The following is a 15,217-nucleotide window of genomic DNA, read 5'->3' as shown; positions in this document are numbered from 1 at the left end:
AAATGGTTAACAGCATGGCACAAATCCCAGAAGAAGCACCAGTGCACGAAACAGCAGTTGCCTTTTTACATACCACAATGCCGCTTTTAATTGTTATTTTGGAATAAAGAAGATTTCCAGTGGTTAGTACCGCAATCTTTTTTCTATATTTACTGCCATACTGCCACTTACTCCAGTAAAGGGTTGGCATAGAAAGTCTTAAAATGCACCAAATACTGTATATTAAGTGACATTTTATTTATTTGGTGCAAATTAAAGCAATGCTATACCTGAAGAACTGATGTTAAAAATTCCCCTTATTGTATTGACCAGAGCTGGAAGACAGTACTGGTTTGTCGGTCTACATTATTAATGACCACAGTGGTATTGACAGTGCTGCGCAGCAATTAATAATACAATGGACTAAACAGTGTGTTCTCATTAGTTTAACAAGAGCCAGCTGCGGCCTGCACGGCCACATAGTACACGGTACGTAGCGTGTGGTCGTACTCTTATGAGGCAATGTTTGGTACGGATGGTTATATAAGTCAACGATTTTACCCAGTTTTGGGGAATATAGCATTCTGCTCTTACAGGCTAGTACATTGAGGGAATATATCATTGTCACTGTGCATGGAAACTGTCTTGATTTGTTTCTGGAAACGTGTCTTGATTTGGAAAAGTGTCCTTGCTTTTCAGTTTGAGTTTTTTGTCTCTTTGCCCTCATGTTGTTTGCGTTAGGGTCAGTATTACAAATTAGGGACATTTCTTAAGGGACAGTAAGGATCAGTGGCAAAGATACAGCGAAATCTAAACCAAGGGTCAGCTGGAATCTGTTTATTCATCAGTTCTAATCATTCCCCATCATCCATTTGTTTCATCATCATCCATTCGTTCCACCATTACCATCCTGTTGTAGTCATCTACTGGTGAGTTCCAATTTTCTTGCAGTCTTGTTACCTGTTAGTATTAATACGTTTGGTAGTATGTTTTCATGCAACTGTGTGGATGTTACATTGTTTTGCCCTAATGTAAGTCCTGGGGGTATATGAGTACTTAGAGACATTGTTGTTACCTATCTGCCGTAGATGAAGTCCAGTTTTGAAGTTGGGTGTCCAGCCAACAGCATTACACACTTTGACAAGAAAAATGTTAACACCCAGATTTTACTTTATCCATATATATCTGTGAGGTATCACAATGGAATGGAAAATGCAGAGTTCTGGTAAATTAGTCCGAATGGTTCCATGTCCCTCTGGACATGTCTTCAGTATCTATTTACCTCAGTCTTTCTGAGACAAAGGCTGGCCACCTTAGGGTATTTAAAGGGGTTGTCTCACTTCAGCAAGTGGGATTTATCATGTAGAGAAAGTTAATACAAGGCACTTACTAATATATTTTTATTATCCATATTGGTTACTATGCTGGCTTGATTCATTTTTCCATCACATTATACACTGCTTGTTTCCGTGGTTACAGACCACCCTGCAATCCATCAGTGGTGGTTGTGCTTGCGCATTATAGGAAAAAGCGCTATTCTCACTGGTGGCCTGGACCGTGGGAGCTCACTTTAAGATGGTGCTTTTTTTTTTTATAGTGTACAAGCACGACCACTGCTGATGGATTGCAGGGTGGTCTGTAACCATGGAAACAAGCAGTGTATAATGTGCTGGAAAAATGAATCCAGCCAGAACAGGAGGCAATATGGATAATATCAATACATTAGTAAGTGCCTTGTATTACTTTTCTCTACATGATAAATGCCACTTACTGAAGTGAGACAATCCCTTTAAAGGGGTTATCCCATGATAAATGTAAAAAATGAAAGACATCCTATAGTAAATGACAACTCCTTCTAGCAAAGCTAGAACCAGCCCTGTACCTCACATGGACCCAGAGAACTCCCATTCACTGCTCTGCTAGATTTTTATGAAGGTGGCAGCTCAAGGGGAGCATACTTTCCCAGGAGGCGTGTCTTTCTTCTGGAGCTTTCTCCCTATCACAGCTCAGGAGGAAGTTGAAGGATGAAACTGAGCATGTGCAGCCTTGTCAGTAAATAGACCAAAGAAATAAGAAAAACAAACAAAAACAGCAGGTGGCGCTACACAGATACATGTTAAGAAATAACTCTGTGGCTATGTGACATTTTTAATTACATGCAATAACAAAAGTATTTAGACCCAGGTGCTAGTTTGAAAACTGTAGGATATTTTTTGTGGGACAACCCCTTAACTCCACTGTGAGAAGGTGCCTGAGCAATAGATTCTAATTAGCTAGTTTCCTGCAAAGGTCCACAATTGTCTTGTTTGTCTGCCCATGTACAGAATTCTGCTTATTTCAGTATTTGCCACATTGCTGCCTGACCTGACCTCTTTCTGTTCCTCATTCTGAATCTGCGCTACCTGCACTGACCTTTGGACTGTTTGCTGGATTACTCATACACTGCCTGGATTGTTTCCCGACTACTGTTTTTGCCTGATACCTTGTTACTTCCCACTGGTGTCTTTTGAGCCCCATGGGTCAGCAGCCTCTGGAGTGAAATTACTTCAGGAGGTAGCCACTTGGTGGTTTGCCTGCAGGGAAGACTACATTCTAGATGCCAGGATAACTTCCTTAGGAGTAGCCCCAAGTCAGTCAGTTCAGTGGCACAGCGGATTTGCATCCGCTTCTGTAACAAGTCTCCAGAGTTGAAATTTTATGGATGATACAATTGTTTACTAGAACAAACCAGAGAGATGACAAGCCATCTTTAAAGAGGACCTTTCATTAAAAAAAAAAAAGTGTGTGCAATTCTTATACTACCTTATCGGGCTACTGCCACTGATGTCCGGACACTTTATTTTTTTCAAAAGGACCCCCCGTTTGCCTGCTGTGCTCCCCGTTTGTTTTGTCGCCTCATATGCAAATGAGGTGACTTGGTTATAGTAGGCGTTGACATTTTAGTTCTGCTGGGCGCGGTTATCTTCTCCCTGGCAGCGAGTGCATCCAAACGCAGCGCCCCGCTCTTAGCCAGGGAGAAGGAGCTCAAGTTCTCGCTTGAGCTTGTAGACCTCCAGACCGAGCTTGTCTGTCTCGCGAGAACTTGAGCTCCTTCTCCCTGGCTAAGAGAGGGGCTCTGCGATAAGATGCGCTCGCTGCCAGGGAGAAGATAACCACGCCCAGCAGAACTAAAATGTCAACTCCTACTATAACCAAGTCGCCTCACTTTGCATATGAGGCGACAAAACAAACGGGGAGCACAGAGGGTGAACGGGGGGTTCTTTTTAAAAAAAAGAAAGTGTCCGGACATCAGTGGCAGCAGCCCGATAAGGTAGCATAAGAATTGCACACACTTTTTTCTGATGAAAGGTCCTTTTTAAACAAAAGGCATATGCACATATTTTGCAATTACTTTCATGGTTACGCCATGAAAAATAAAAACTGTAAAACAGTAAAAATATTTTCAAAATGTATCAAATCATTTAAATCCATCCCTTAGCTATTGTATAGTAAGAGCAAAAATGATTTAGTTGTGTAAAGGAAGCATCGTGGTTGCCTTAATTGAGACAGTGCTAAACTCTTAATACAAACATATCTTGAGATCTTACCTAAACCAATATCACAAAGTGGATGTTCAAAACAATATCCTTTATTAATCTTGAAAGATTGAAGAATTTTTTCTTTCACTTGTCCAATTGTATCACAATCTAAAACTGTTACTTTAAGATATTGACTGGTATCTTCGTCTTCGTGTTCTGATGTTTTTGGAAAATGGACATTTAGCTCCTAAAACAACAATAAACTGCATCATTCATTTATAGCAACTGATGTGATATTGATGTCATAATTGCATTATATTTCTAAACTATAAAAGCTACAATTTCTGGGGAAATTGTGTGAATTGTTCTTGCCTCCACCAGTAGTCTACAACTGGAGTGGGCGGAGTAACTGGGTGGAGTGGCTTGAGTAACTGTTGTGTTGTTGTAGTGGCTGGAGTAACTGTGGAAAGATTGAACTGGGCAGAGTAACTGTGTGGAGTGTTTGGAGTGAGTAAAGATAGTAAACATTACACTAACCAATTGATTGATCAAATTTAAAAAGTACACATGGCAAGCTTAATAGAGTTAGAAATGCATTTCAACTTTTATTTATTTATATAGCACATTTAATTGCAATGTTGTTGCCCAAAGTGCTTCACAGTTACATTAAAACATACATTTATAAAATCATTAGCAGCTGATTTGTGTAGGTGGGCTTGAAAATGAGGGAGTGGTGGCAGTTTAGAAATCATATTCTGATTTTTCAGCTCACACTCTAGCTTTTGTCACTCTGCTGGCTGCTCACACACCTGGGTTGCTATGGCAACTCACTCTACAGCAAGGGCAGAGAAGAGCGGTTAAAAACAAACGGCCCCAACTTGCTCACTTCACTGGCAGTTGCCATCTTCAAACGGTTGTAGTTTAAAAATGATAAATCCTACAGCGAAAAGATTTATATTGTGATAATCACAAGACCCAGACCTACATTTTGTGCATAGTATGTCTCTGAAATATTAAAAATGAAGGCACAGTCGCAGTCTCTTCAAATTTGGCTAGAGTGGAGTTTCAATGAATGTCAATGAGCCGCGTGAGTTGCAAACAAATGGTCATATTGTGAAAACTATCAGGACTATGGCTTAGCCATGGACATTTTTAGTGGCAGCAGGGATAGCTGAACGTTTTGATATAAGATTTGTGTAGGTGGGAGGGAGTTTATAAATCATGTCCTAATTTTTCAGCTCACACTCTAGCTTTTGTCAGCTCACACTCTAGTTTTGAACATTCCGCCATTCATTCCTATGGAACCAATTTCGCCACAAAAACGCTGATATTTCGAGAACCATTCGGCAAAACGTTCCACAAAGTAATGGCACACCAATCTGCACATTTTGGTATATTACTGTCTATGTAGTGTAAAAACTGTGGGAGGAGTTAGGGTGGTAAATTTGGCTATAGTAATAATAATATATATGTGAGATAACAATAAGTGGTCTTGCCATGCAAGAGCACTTAATCATATATTTTTTTTGTCTGAACCATACACAACAAATAAGGGGCTATTCACATTGTTCTCCTCTCATGTCGTCAGGCACATGGTTCAAGTGGCAACTTCCTGGCCTCCGTTAAGCACATGGAATCTCTCAACCCCGTCAATCAGAATTACATTACTATAGGTTTGGCTCGAGGTTGGAAAACATTTCCAGTGGATAACAGTTGTCCCTAGGGTATATGTATCTATAAAGCATGTCTGTACTTTGTGAATCTATGCTTACCATTTTTTTCATAAAGCCATAAAATATCTATAATAATTCTAGGAGATGATTGTTGACTTCAGGAAGGGGAATAGAATGCACACAACATTTAGCTTTGATGGGACATTGGTGGAAAGGGTGAGCAGTTTTAGAGGGGTTGTCTCATTTCAGCAAATGTTATTTATCATCTACAGAAAGTTAATACAAGGCACTTACTAATGTATTGTGATTGTCCATATTGTCTTCTTTGCTGGCTTGACTCATTTTTCCATCACACTATACACTGCTGATATCCAGGGAATACGAACAAATGCAATTCAGCAGCAGTGGCCGTGCTTGCATACTCTGGTGGCCAGCGATTTTCTTATAGTGCTCAAGCACAATCACCACTGTTTGATTGCAGGGTAGTCGTAACCTCTGGATATGAACAGTGTATAATGCAATGAAAAAATGAATCAAGAAAGCAAAGAAGCCAATATGGACAATCAAAATACATTAGTAAGGGGCTTGTATTAATTTTGGCTACATGATAAATGCCATTTGCTAAAGTTAGACAACCTCTATAAGTTACTTGGTGTCCAAGCAGTTGAGGATCTTACTTGGTCACTTCTTACATCAGTAAAAAAAAAAGTCCAACAACGCCTTCACTTTCCTCCTGTCACAGCACATCCTCTGCAACTTCTACAGGTCTACAGTGGGGAGAATCCTAACCAGTTGCATCACAGTCTGGTATGGTAGCGCTACTGCTGTTGAACATAAGGATGTTGCAGAGAGTGGTGAAAACCACCCAGCATATCATTGCAGCTGCCCTACCACCTATATTGGACATTTACAATAAGATATTTGCAGAAATCATGCAACATTCCCTCTGACTATACACACCCTAACCACTTTTTGTTTCAGCCTCTGGCATATGTAAAAAGGCACAGGGACATTTGCACCAGAGCCACTAGATTCTAGGTTTTTTCTACAGGCTCTTAAACTGGTCACACCAGTAACACTAACCAGAATATGAATACAACATACAGACTGCTACTGATCTAACCATGCATCTAGCATGATAGTGTATCATTGTACTGTACAATTCTGTATTGCTATAATGATAATAAATTGAATTCTACTTTAAAATGGCTGGATTTTCCATTGTCAAATCCATAATGCTTTATATGCTGGTGGTTTGTAAGGAAATTACCACAAAATAATCATACAATCTGAACCTAATATCTTAGAAGGATGGTGGGAATGCTCCAATGAAGTGAGATGAAAATAGATGTCATCCTGGCCCCATAGCGTAAAGTAACTATAAGCAGTTAACAATGGATAAAAAACAATATGATGGCTTACAGGCATGGAGCAGCATTGTTAGTACATTAATGGAGACACTTAGGCCCCTTTCACACGGGAAAGTTTTCCGCGTTGTTGCAATGTGTGAGGTGAACGCATTGCACCTGCACTGAATCCGGACCCATTCATTTCTATGGGGCTGTGCACATGAGCAGTGATTTTCACGCATCACTTGTGCGTTGCGTGAAAATCGCAGCATGCTCTATATTGTGCGTTTTTTACACAATGCAGGCCCCATAGAAGTAAATGGGGCTGCGTGAAAATCGCAAGCATCCGCAAGCAAGTGCGGATGCGGTGCGATTTTCACGCATGGTTGCTAGGAGACGATCAGGATGGGGACCCGATCTTTATTATTTTCCCTTATAACATGGTTATAAGGGAAAATAATAGCATTCTTAATACAGAATGCTTAGTAAAATGTCCATTGAGGGGTTAAAAATAATAAACAAATTTAACTCACCTCATCTACTTGGTCACATAGCGGATCTCTTCTTCTTTCTTCAGGACCTGGCTAAAGGACCTTTGATGACGTCACTGCGCTCATCACATGGTCCATCCCCATGGTGATGGGCCATGTGATGAGCGCAGTGACGTAATCAAAGGTCCTTTAGCCAGGTCCTGAAGAAAGCAGAAAGAAGAGGAGATTTGCTACGCGACCAAGTGGATGGGGTGAGTTAAATTTGTTTATTATTTTTACCCCCTCTACTTTTTACTAAGCATTCTGTATTAAGAATGCTATTATTTACCCTTATAACCATGTTATAAGGGAAAATAATAAAATCTACAAAACACCTAACCCAAACTTCTGTGAAGAAGTCCGGGTTCGGGTCAGGGTACCAAACATGCCGATTTTCTTCACGCGCGTGCAAAACGCATTAAAACGCTTTGCACTCGCGCGGAAAAATTGGTCATTTTCCCACTACGCACCGGCATCCTATTCGGCCCTCACACGCAGCCGGCATAGTATTGGCAGCAGCACAATGGCAGTGTTATAGGTTTGTGTGGATCTTTTGCTATAGGGGATAGAAATTAGATGAAGTGATGCACTGAAGAGGTCTGATCAGCAAACTCTGTAGTCAGCAGGAGAAGTTTCCATAGTGGTTTGTCGAATGGAGAAGAAAATAAAATGTACAACTTCAATCAGAAAAGATGTATCCTATTGATTTAACTGTACTGTATTAATTTATGTGGTCTGCAGATTGCCTGTGTCAAACTGGTATCTAGTATCTGGTCTCTGTATGGTTGTAATATTGGTCTGTATGTAGTGTTTTTAATTCAGTGACAGTATGGTGGCATTACTACAAGAAAATTTAGACTAGCACATTCATATTGATAGTCACAGGTGCATATCCATCAAGCAAACATGGTTGATAAAAAAATGGCTGCACAACATTTCACATGCAAACAATAGAGCTGAGAAATGAGGATCATTCTAAATTAAAGTGGTATTATACCTACTATAAATTGAAAAATAGAAGCTCTCTGCGCACATTTTTGATCAAACGTGTGTTGGGCCCATCTACCAGGTGTCAAGGTGGCTTCCGCAGACGGGTATCTAACACTAATATACCCCCTCTCTTGGACTTACCCAAGCCTACATTTTCAGGGCATAGTAGGAACCAGCTACATTTATACTCTGCTCAGAAACCCCAGGCAGATGGGCGTTGCTCAGTCTAAAAGAGGCGCTACCCTCAATATATACTACAAGAAAATTTAGACTAGCACATTCATATTCATAGTCACAGGTGCATATCCATCAAGCAAACATGGTTGATAAAAAATGGCTGCACAACATTTCACATGCAAACAATAGAGCTGAGAAATGGGAATCATTCTAAATTAAAGTGGTATTATACCTACTATAAATGGAAAAATAGTATCATGGCATTATCAGACACTATGTGGTTGTAATATGTGGCAACATTATTTGGCCCTTGTATATTGGTTTAAGCCTAGTTCACACCTCAGTTATTTGGTAAGTTATTTTCATCAGTTTTTGTGAGCCCAAACCAGGTGCGGATCAAAAACACAGGACAGGAGGAAATTTTTCCATTATACTTTATCTCTAAGCACGCTTCATTACTGGTTTTGGCTCACAATAACTGATGGAAATAACTGACCAAATAACTGAAGTGTGAAATAGGCCTTACATGGTAAATCTATGACTATTATTTGGAAATATACTATAATGCATAGATTATTTTAATGACGGGGGGGATATTTGAGGGCAGGTCTTCTATAGGTACAGGTTTAATGCCCCCGCACAACTGATTTTTATTAGAATTTAATATCCAGGGATAGTCAACTGCTTAGCCGGTTTAAGATATGTATGCAACATTGTACAAATTCTGTTTTCACTAAGTGGAAGGCTCTGCTGATTACTACTCTTCAGACTCTATAGCCCTGGAACTTCTTGGTTTGGAGGTGGGACCTGCATGATCTTTCTGGCATCCTCCTGGCTTCCTTGCACTACTGCCATCTCCTTCCTAACAAACACTTACTTAGTGTCCGGGCACAAAAGTTATCATACGACTCCATGGGGCAGTCATTTGAAGTCTGTACAGCCCCTTTATCTGAGGTAACTGGTGGCACCGCTGACAACGGGACGGAGTTGCAGTCTGTCCTGATTTTAGTCATGTGATACTGGGGTCGGGTTGCCGTCCCCAGGAAGCTCTGACTCTACTTCACGTGGGTGAAATCTCTAGTGCCAGAATGGGGATCATGGATGATGACCTTCTATCAGTAAGTGTTATGTCATAAAAAAAAAAATGAAGTGAATTTTTTGGTAACCGGAATAACCCCTTTAAAATACACCTTCTGGCATAACTAGATGAAGTAATTGTTAAAATGAACAGGTAGTAAATAATACTCACCACACTACTAAATTCTGTTATCTGCCACAACAACCAGTCTTCACTCAAAGTGTAGAGAGCTTTACATGTTACTGCATCTATTGGGCCTCTGTGAATCCTCTGATTTAATGTAGAAACCAAACTGTACAATGGTTCTCCCACAGATTCCTATACGAGAGTGATTAATAAAGGGGAAAATATATATATCTTTTTGAAAAGAAAGGCATTTTAGCTGTATGTGACAAGACAAAGAGATTATTGACTAGCAACATTGTGTATTTATGCTCATGCACAGTTTTTGAGGTCTGAAGGTGTCTGCTTTCATAAAATATTTAACCACAAACATTTCACTGTTCTTTGAAAAAACCATCCCGTCTATTCTGCTGGTCAGGGACAGGTTCTGGAGGAAATAACACTTCTGCTTCCTCTTACTATGCTGATATGTTTTTTTTCCACCTTAATCAAGTGGGGGTTAGCATGTAGGAACTGCAGCAAAATTCACCCTTATAAAAAGGCAAATGTAGGATTAAGTGAGTGCATGGTCCTTTTCTGCCTCCAATCTCTGGTATCAAGAGCCCTTTTAAGCCCCTTCCTCCGCCCCTCCAGCAATGTAGGCCACGAGGACAGCCAGTGTATGATGACACCCATAGACCTTCAGCCAATCACCTCAAGACTAACTCAAGAAGAGGGTGTGACAAGAGCTTTCAATAACCTAGGAGATCTTAACCCTTTGCCTCTGCAGACAGTTTTGGTCTTAAAGGGGTATTCCCATCTGAGACAATAGGGGCATGTAGTTAGGATATGCCCCCATTGTCTGATAGGTTTGGGTCCCACCTCAGGGACCCACAGCTACACTGAGAACGGAGCGGGGAAGGTGGTGCCTGGAGGACTTGTCGTAAATTGCTGTACGGGCACACAGTCACAGAATGAAGGTATGGCATATGGTTTTAGGAAGGCAGATTTTGCTGGACTGGTTTATTTACACCATGTCCCATTTGAAGCCCCCCTGATGCACCCCAAGAGTAGAAATTCCATAAAAGTGACCCCATTTTGGAAACTACGGGATAAGGTGGCAGTTTTGTTGGGACAATGTTTAGGGTACATATGATTTTTGGTTGCTCTATATTCAATTTTTGTCAAAAAATTTAAATTCTGCAATTTCATCTCCATTTGCCAATAACTCTTAAAGGGTTAACAAAGTTTGTAAAATCAGTTCTGAATACCTTGAGGGGTGTAGTTTCTTAGAAGGGGTCACTTTTATGGAGTTTCTACTCTAGGGGTGCATCAAGGGGGCTTCAAATGGGACATGGTGTCCAAAAAACAGTCCAGCAAAATCTTCCAAAAACCATATGGCGCTCATTTCCTTGTGCACCCTGTCGTTTGGCCATACAGCCTTTTACGACCACATATGGGGTGTTTCTGTAAACTACAAAATAAGGACAATAAATGTAGAGTTCTGTTTGACTGTTAACCCTTGCTTTGTAACGGAAAAATGGATTAAAATGGAAAATTTGGCAAAAAATTGCTGTTTTGGCACCGTTTTTAATTATATTTTTTTGACTGTGTTCATTTGAGGGGTTAGGTTATGTGTTATTTTTATAGAGAAGATTCTTACGGACGTGACAATACCTAATATGTCTACTTTTTAAAATTTATTTAGGTTTTATACTATAATGTCCTTTTTTAAAACAAAAAAAAAACATTTTAGTATCTCCATAGTCTGAGAGTCATTTTTTTAAATAATTTTTAGCCAATTGTCTTAAGTAGGAGCTCATTTTTTGCGGGATAAGAGGACGGTGTTATTGGCACTATTTTGGGGTGCATATGACTTTTTGATCGCTTGCTATTACACTTTTTGTGATGTAAGGTGACAGAAAATTTGCTTTCTTTACACCGTTTTTATTTTATTTTTTGGACTGTGTTCATCTGAAAATTGGGGAAGGAGATTATAAATTTAGTACTCCATGGAAGTGTGGTACTCCCTGAAGCAACTGTCAATTCAGAGGCCCGGATGATCGAGGCACGTGTCACACTGAGTGGTGGTGTCCTTCCGTATCCCCCTCCTGTGACACACTCTGCACTTTTTTGGGGACCATCCCTTCTTTCCAGTATGGAGGACCACACCTGGAAAGTGTTGGCCAGGAACGATCCAGGCGCCTCCAGTTCCCGAGGTACTCCGGCCTGCTCTTTCCCGGTCAGAAAAGATCAGAGCCTTGAGGACTGCCTCATAGAACTGCAGGAATTTCCTCTGTGTTGCCAGTGATCCAGGACAACACAAAAGAGTTGTACAAGGCAACCTGTACCAAGTGGACTGCAACTTTTTTGTACCATGCCCGGGTTTTGCGCATGGCATTATATGGCTTGAGGACTTGATCAGAGAGATCAACTCCTCCCATATACCGATTGTAGTCCACAATATAATCGGGCTTGAGGACCGTTGCCGCGGTACCTCGCACAGGGACAGGGGTTATGCCGTTACCGTGAAATGTGGACAGTACAAGGACATCCCTCTTGTCCTTATATCTGACCAGCAACAGGTTTCCACTGGTAAGGGCACGGGTCTCACCCCTGAGGATAGGTACCTGGAGGGGGTGGGTAGGGAGGCCGCGTTGATTTTTCCGCACGGTCCCACAAGCGGACGTGGATCTGGCGGCGAGGGACTGGAACAAGGGTATACTAGTATAATAGTTATCTACATACAGGTGGTAACCCTTATCTAGCAGTGGGTGCATAAGGTCCCATATAAGTTTCCCGCTAACACCCAGAGTGGGGGACATTCTGGGGGTTGAATACGGGAATCTCGCCCCTCGTACACACAAAACTTGTAGGTGTACCCTGAGGTACTCTCACAAAGTTTGTACAGCTTCACGCCATACCTCGCCTGCTTAAAGGGAACATACTGGCGGAAAATTAGTCGAGTCTCCCCTTGAAAGCAATGAGACATGCAGGCATTTCCGAATTGCCTCAAAACAGGAACGTGTCATGGCCATACAGTAGAGTGAGGTCTGGTAGAGGACGTCCCCACTCCAGTACTTCCTGACACTGTTTTTTTTGACTAGGCTCATGTGCAGCACGAGGCCCCAAAACGTCCTCATCTCGGCTGCACTGACCAGAGTCCAGCCACCGGACCTAGCTAAAAAGGAGCCCGGGTGTTGAGCAATGAACTGTTGGGCGAACAAGTTAGTTTGCTTCACATCAGATTCACAAAGTGATCACTGAAAAATAAATAAATAAATAATAATATTCAGTGAAGCCCACTGTGGAAATTTGGATTCCTAGTTGGCCAACAAAGTCAGGAATCATGGGATCAAAATCCTCTGGGGTACACCAGACAAGTTCACCAGTAGGTGAACTTATCTGGTGGGCTGGAAAACTAGTACGAGCCCCAGGGCGGCTCATACTAATGTGGGGTACAGGGTCCCTGGCATGGGGGCCCCCTGGCTCTGCCTGTCGGCGTCTCCACTGCCATGGAGGCTCATCATCATCACTAGAGGAAGACGCGGATGACAAGAGGAAAGTGGGGTCATCCTCGTCCTCACTGGGGCTCTAGGAGTCGGAGACAAGCAGGCCGTATGCCTCCTCGGTCGAGAACGTCTTGCGGGCCATGGGGAAGTGTGTGTGTGTGTGTAAAACTTTATTTAGTGTGCGTGTGTGTGTGGGGGACGGGTGTTCACGTATACTACCCTTAACCTAACAGAAAAAAAATAATAAAACTAAATAAAAAAAAAAAGCCCCCCAAAAAAAAAAAAAACGATTCAAACTCAGCGGTGTGGTGGGCGATGCACTAACAGTGGCTGGACATAGTCAGCGCACGCACACAAAAAAAAATAATTATGTGTTTTGGAAACTACACTCCTACTTAATTTTTTGTTGTTGACTGAGCTATGTAAGGGCTTGTTTTTTTGTGGGACAAGATGTAGTTTTCATTGGTACAATTTTGGGGTACATAAGAATTTTTCACCAATGCAACTGTGTGAGGGCTTGTTTTTTTGTAGGACACGGGGTACAGTATAAGTAATGTGATCCTTTTATAGGGCAGGTTGTTGGCAATGCCAATTATGTATACTTAAATTTTTTTCATTTTTTTTAATAAACTAACAGGGAGCAGATGGGAAAAAGCCATTTATTTGATTTTTTTATTGGAATTATTTTAATGTATTTTTTTTAAAACTTTTTGTTTTTTACCAAGTCCCACTTGGATCTTGAAGATCCAGTGGGTCTGATTGCTGTACAGTGCACTGCAATAGTCATCTATTGCAATGCACTATACAGGGAGTGCAGAATTATTAGGCAAGTTGTATTTTTGAGGATTAATTTTATTATTGAACAACAACCATTTTTCTCAATGAACCCAAAAAAACTCATTAATATCAAAGCTGAATATTTTTGGAAGTAGTTTTTAGTTTGTTTTTAGTTTTAGCTATTTTAGGGCGATATCTGTGTGTGCAGGTGACTATTACTGTGCATAATTATTAGGCAACTTAACAAAAAACAAATATATACCCATTTCAATTATTTATTTTTACCAGTGAAACCAATATAACATCTCAACATTCACAAATATACATTTCTGACATTCAAAAACAAAACAAAAACAAATCATTGACCAATAAAGCCACCTTTCTTTGCAAGGACACTCAAAAGCCTGCCATCCATGGATTCTGTCAGTGTTTTGATCTGTTCACCATCAACATTGCGTGCAGCAGCAACCACAGCCTCCCAGACACTGTTCAGAGAGGTGTACTGTTTTCCCGCCTTGTAAATCTCACATTTGATGATGGACCACAGGTTCTCAATGGGGTTCAGATCAGGTGAACAAGGAGGCCATGTCATTAGATTTTCTTCTTTTATACCCTTTCTTGCCAGCCACGCTGTGGAGTACTTGGACGCGTGTGATGGAGCATTGTCCTGCATGAAAATCATGTTTTTCTTGAAGGATGCAGACTTCTTCCTGTACCACTGCTTGAAGAAGGTGTCTTCCAGAAACTGGCAGTAGGACTGGGAGTTGAGCTTGACTCCATCCTCAACCCGAAAAGGCCCCACAAGCTCATCTTTGATGATACCAGCCCAAACCAGTAGTCCACCTCCACCTTGCTGGCGTCTGAGTCGGACTGGAGCTCTCTGCCCTTTACCAATCCAGCCACGGGCCCATCCATCTGACCCATCAAGACTCACTCTCATTTCATCAGTCCATAAAACCTTAGAAAAATCAGTCTTGAGATATTTCTTGGCCCAGTCTTGACGTTTCAGCTTGTGTGTCTTGTTCAGTGGTGGTCGTCTTTCAGCCTTTCTTACCTTGGCCATGTCTGAGTATTGCACACCTTGTGCTTTTGGGCACTCCAGTGATGTTGCAGCTCTGAAATATGGCCAAACTGGTGGCAAGTGGCATCTTGGCAGCTGCACGCTTGACTTTTCTCAGTTCATGGGCAGTAATTTTGCGCCTTGGTTTTTCCACACGCTTCTTGCGACCCTGTTGACTATTTTGAATGAAACGCTTGATTGTTCGATGATCATGCTTCAGAAGCTTTGCAATTTTAAGAGTGCTGCATCCCTCTGCAAGATATCTCACTATTTTTGACTTTTCTGAGCCTGTCAAGTCCTTCTTTTGACCCATTTTGCCAAAGGAAAGGAAGTTGCCTAATAATTATGCACACCTGATATAGGGTGTTGATGTCATTAGACCACACCCCTTCTCATTACAGAGATGCACATCACCTAATATGCTTAATTGGTAGTAGGCTTTCGAGCCTATACAGCTTGGAGTAAGACAACA

At 41.3% G+C, this 15,217-nt stretch overlaps 1 protein-coding gene across 1 annotated transcript in view; it reads right to left on the bottom strand.

Moving 5' to 3' along the window:
- Positions 1-15,217, bottom strand: part of PLXNC1 (plexin C1) — a 131,945-nt gene that overhangs the window by 36,776 nt on the left and 79,952 nt on the right. The window contains 2 exon segments of the mRNA XM_044280514.1: positions 3,567-3,744; positions 9,466-9,612. Of these exon segments, the coding sequence (XP_044136449.1) occupies positions 3,567-3,744; positions 9,466-9,612 (325 nt within the window).

Source organism: Bufo gargarizans, chromosome 2 (assembly GCF_014858855.1).
Source record: "Bufo gargarizans isolate SCDJY-AF-19 chromosome 2, ASM1485885v1, whole genome shotgun sequence".
NCBI lineage: Eukaryota > Metazoa > Chordata > Amphibia > Anura > Bufonidae > Bufo > Bufo gargarizans.
Note: the sequence above shows the minus strand (reverse complement) of the source record. Positions and strands in the feature narration are given on the sequence as shown.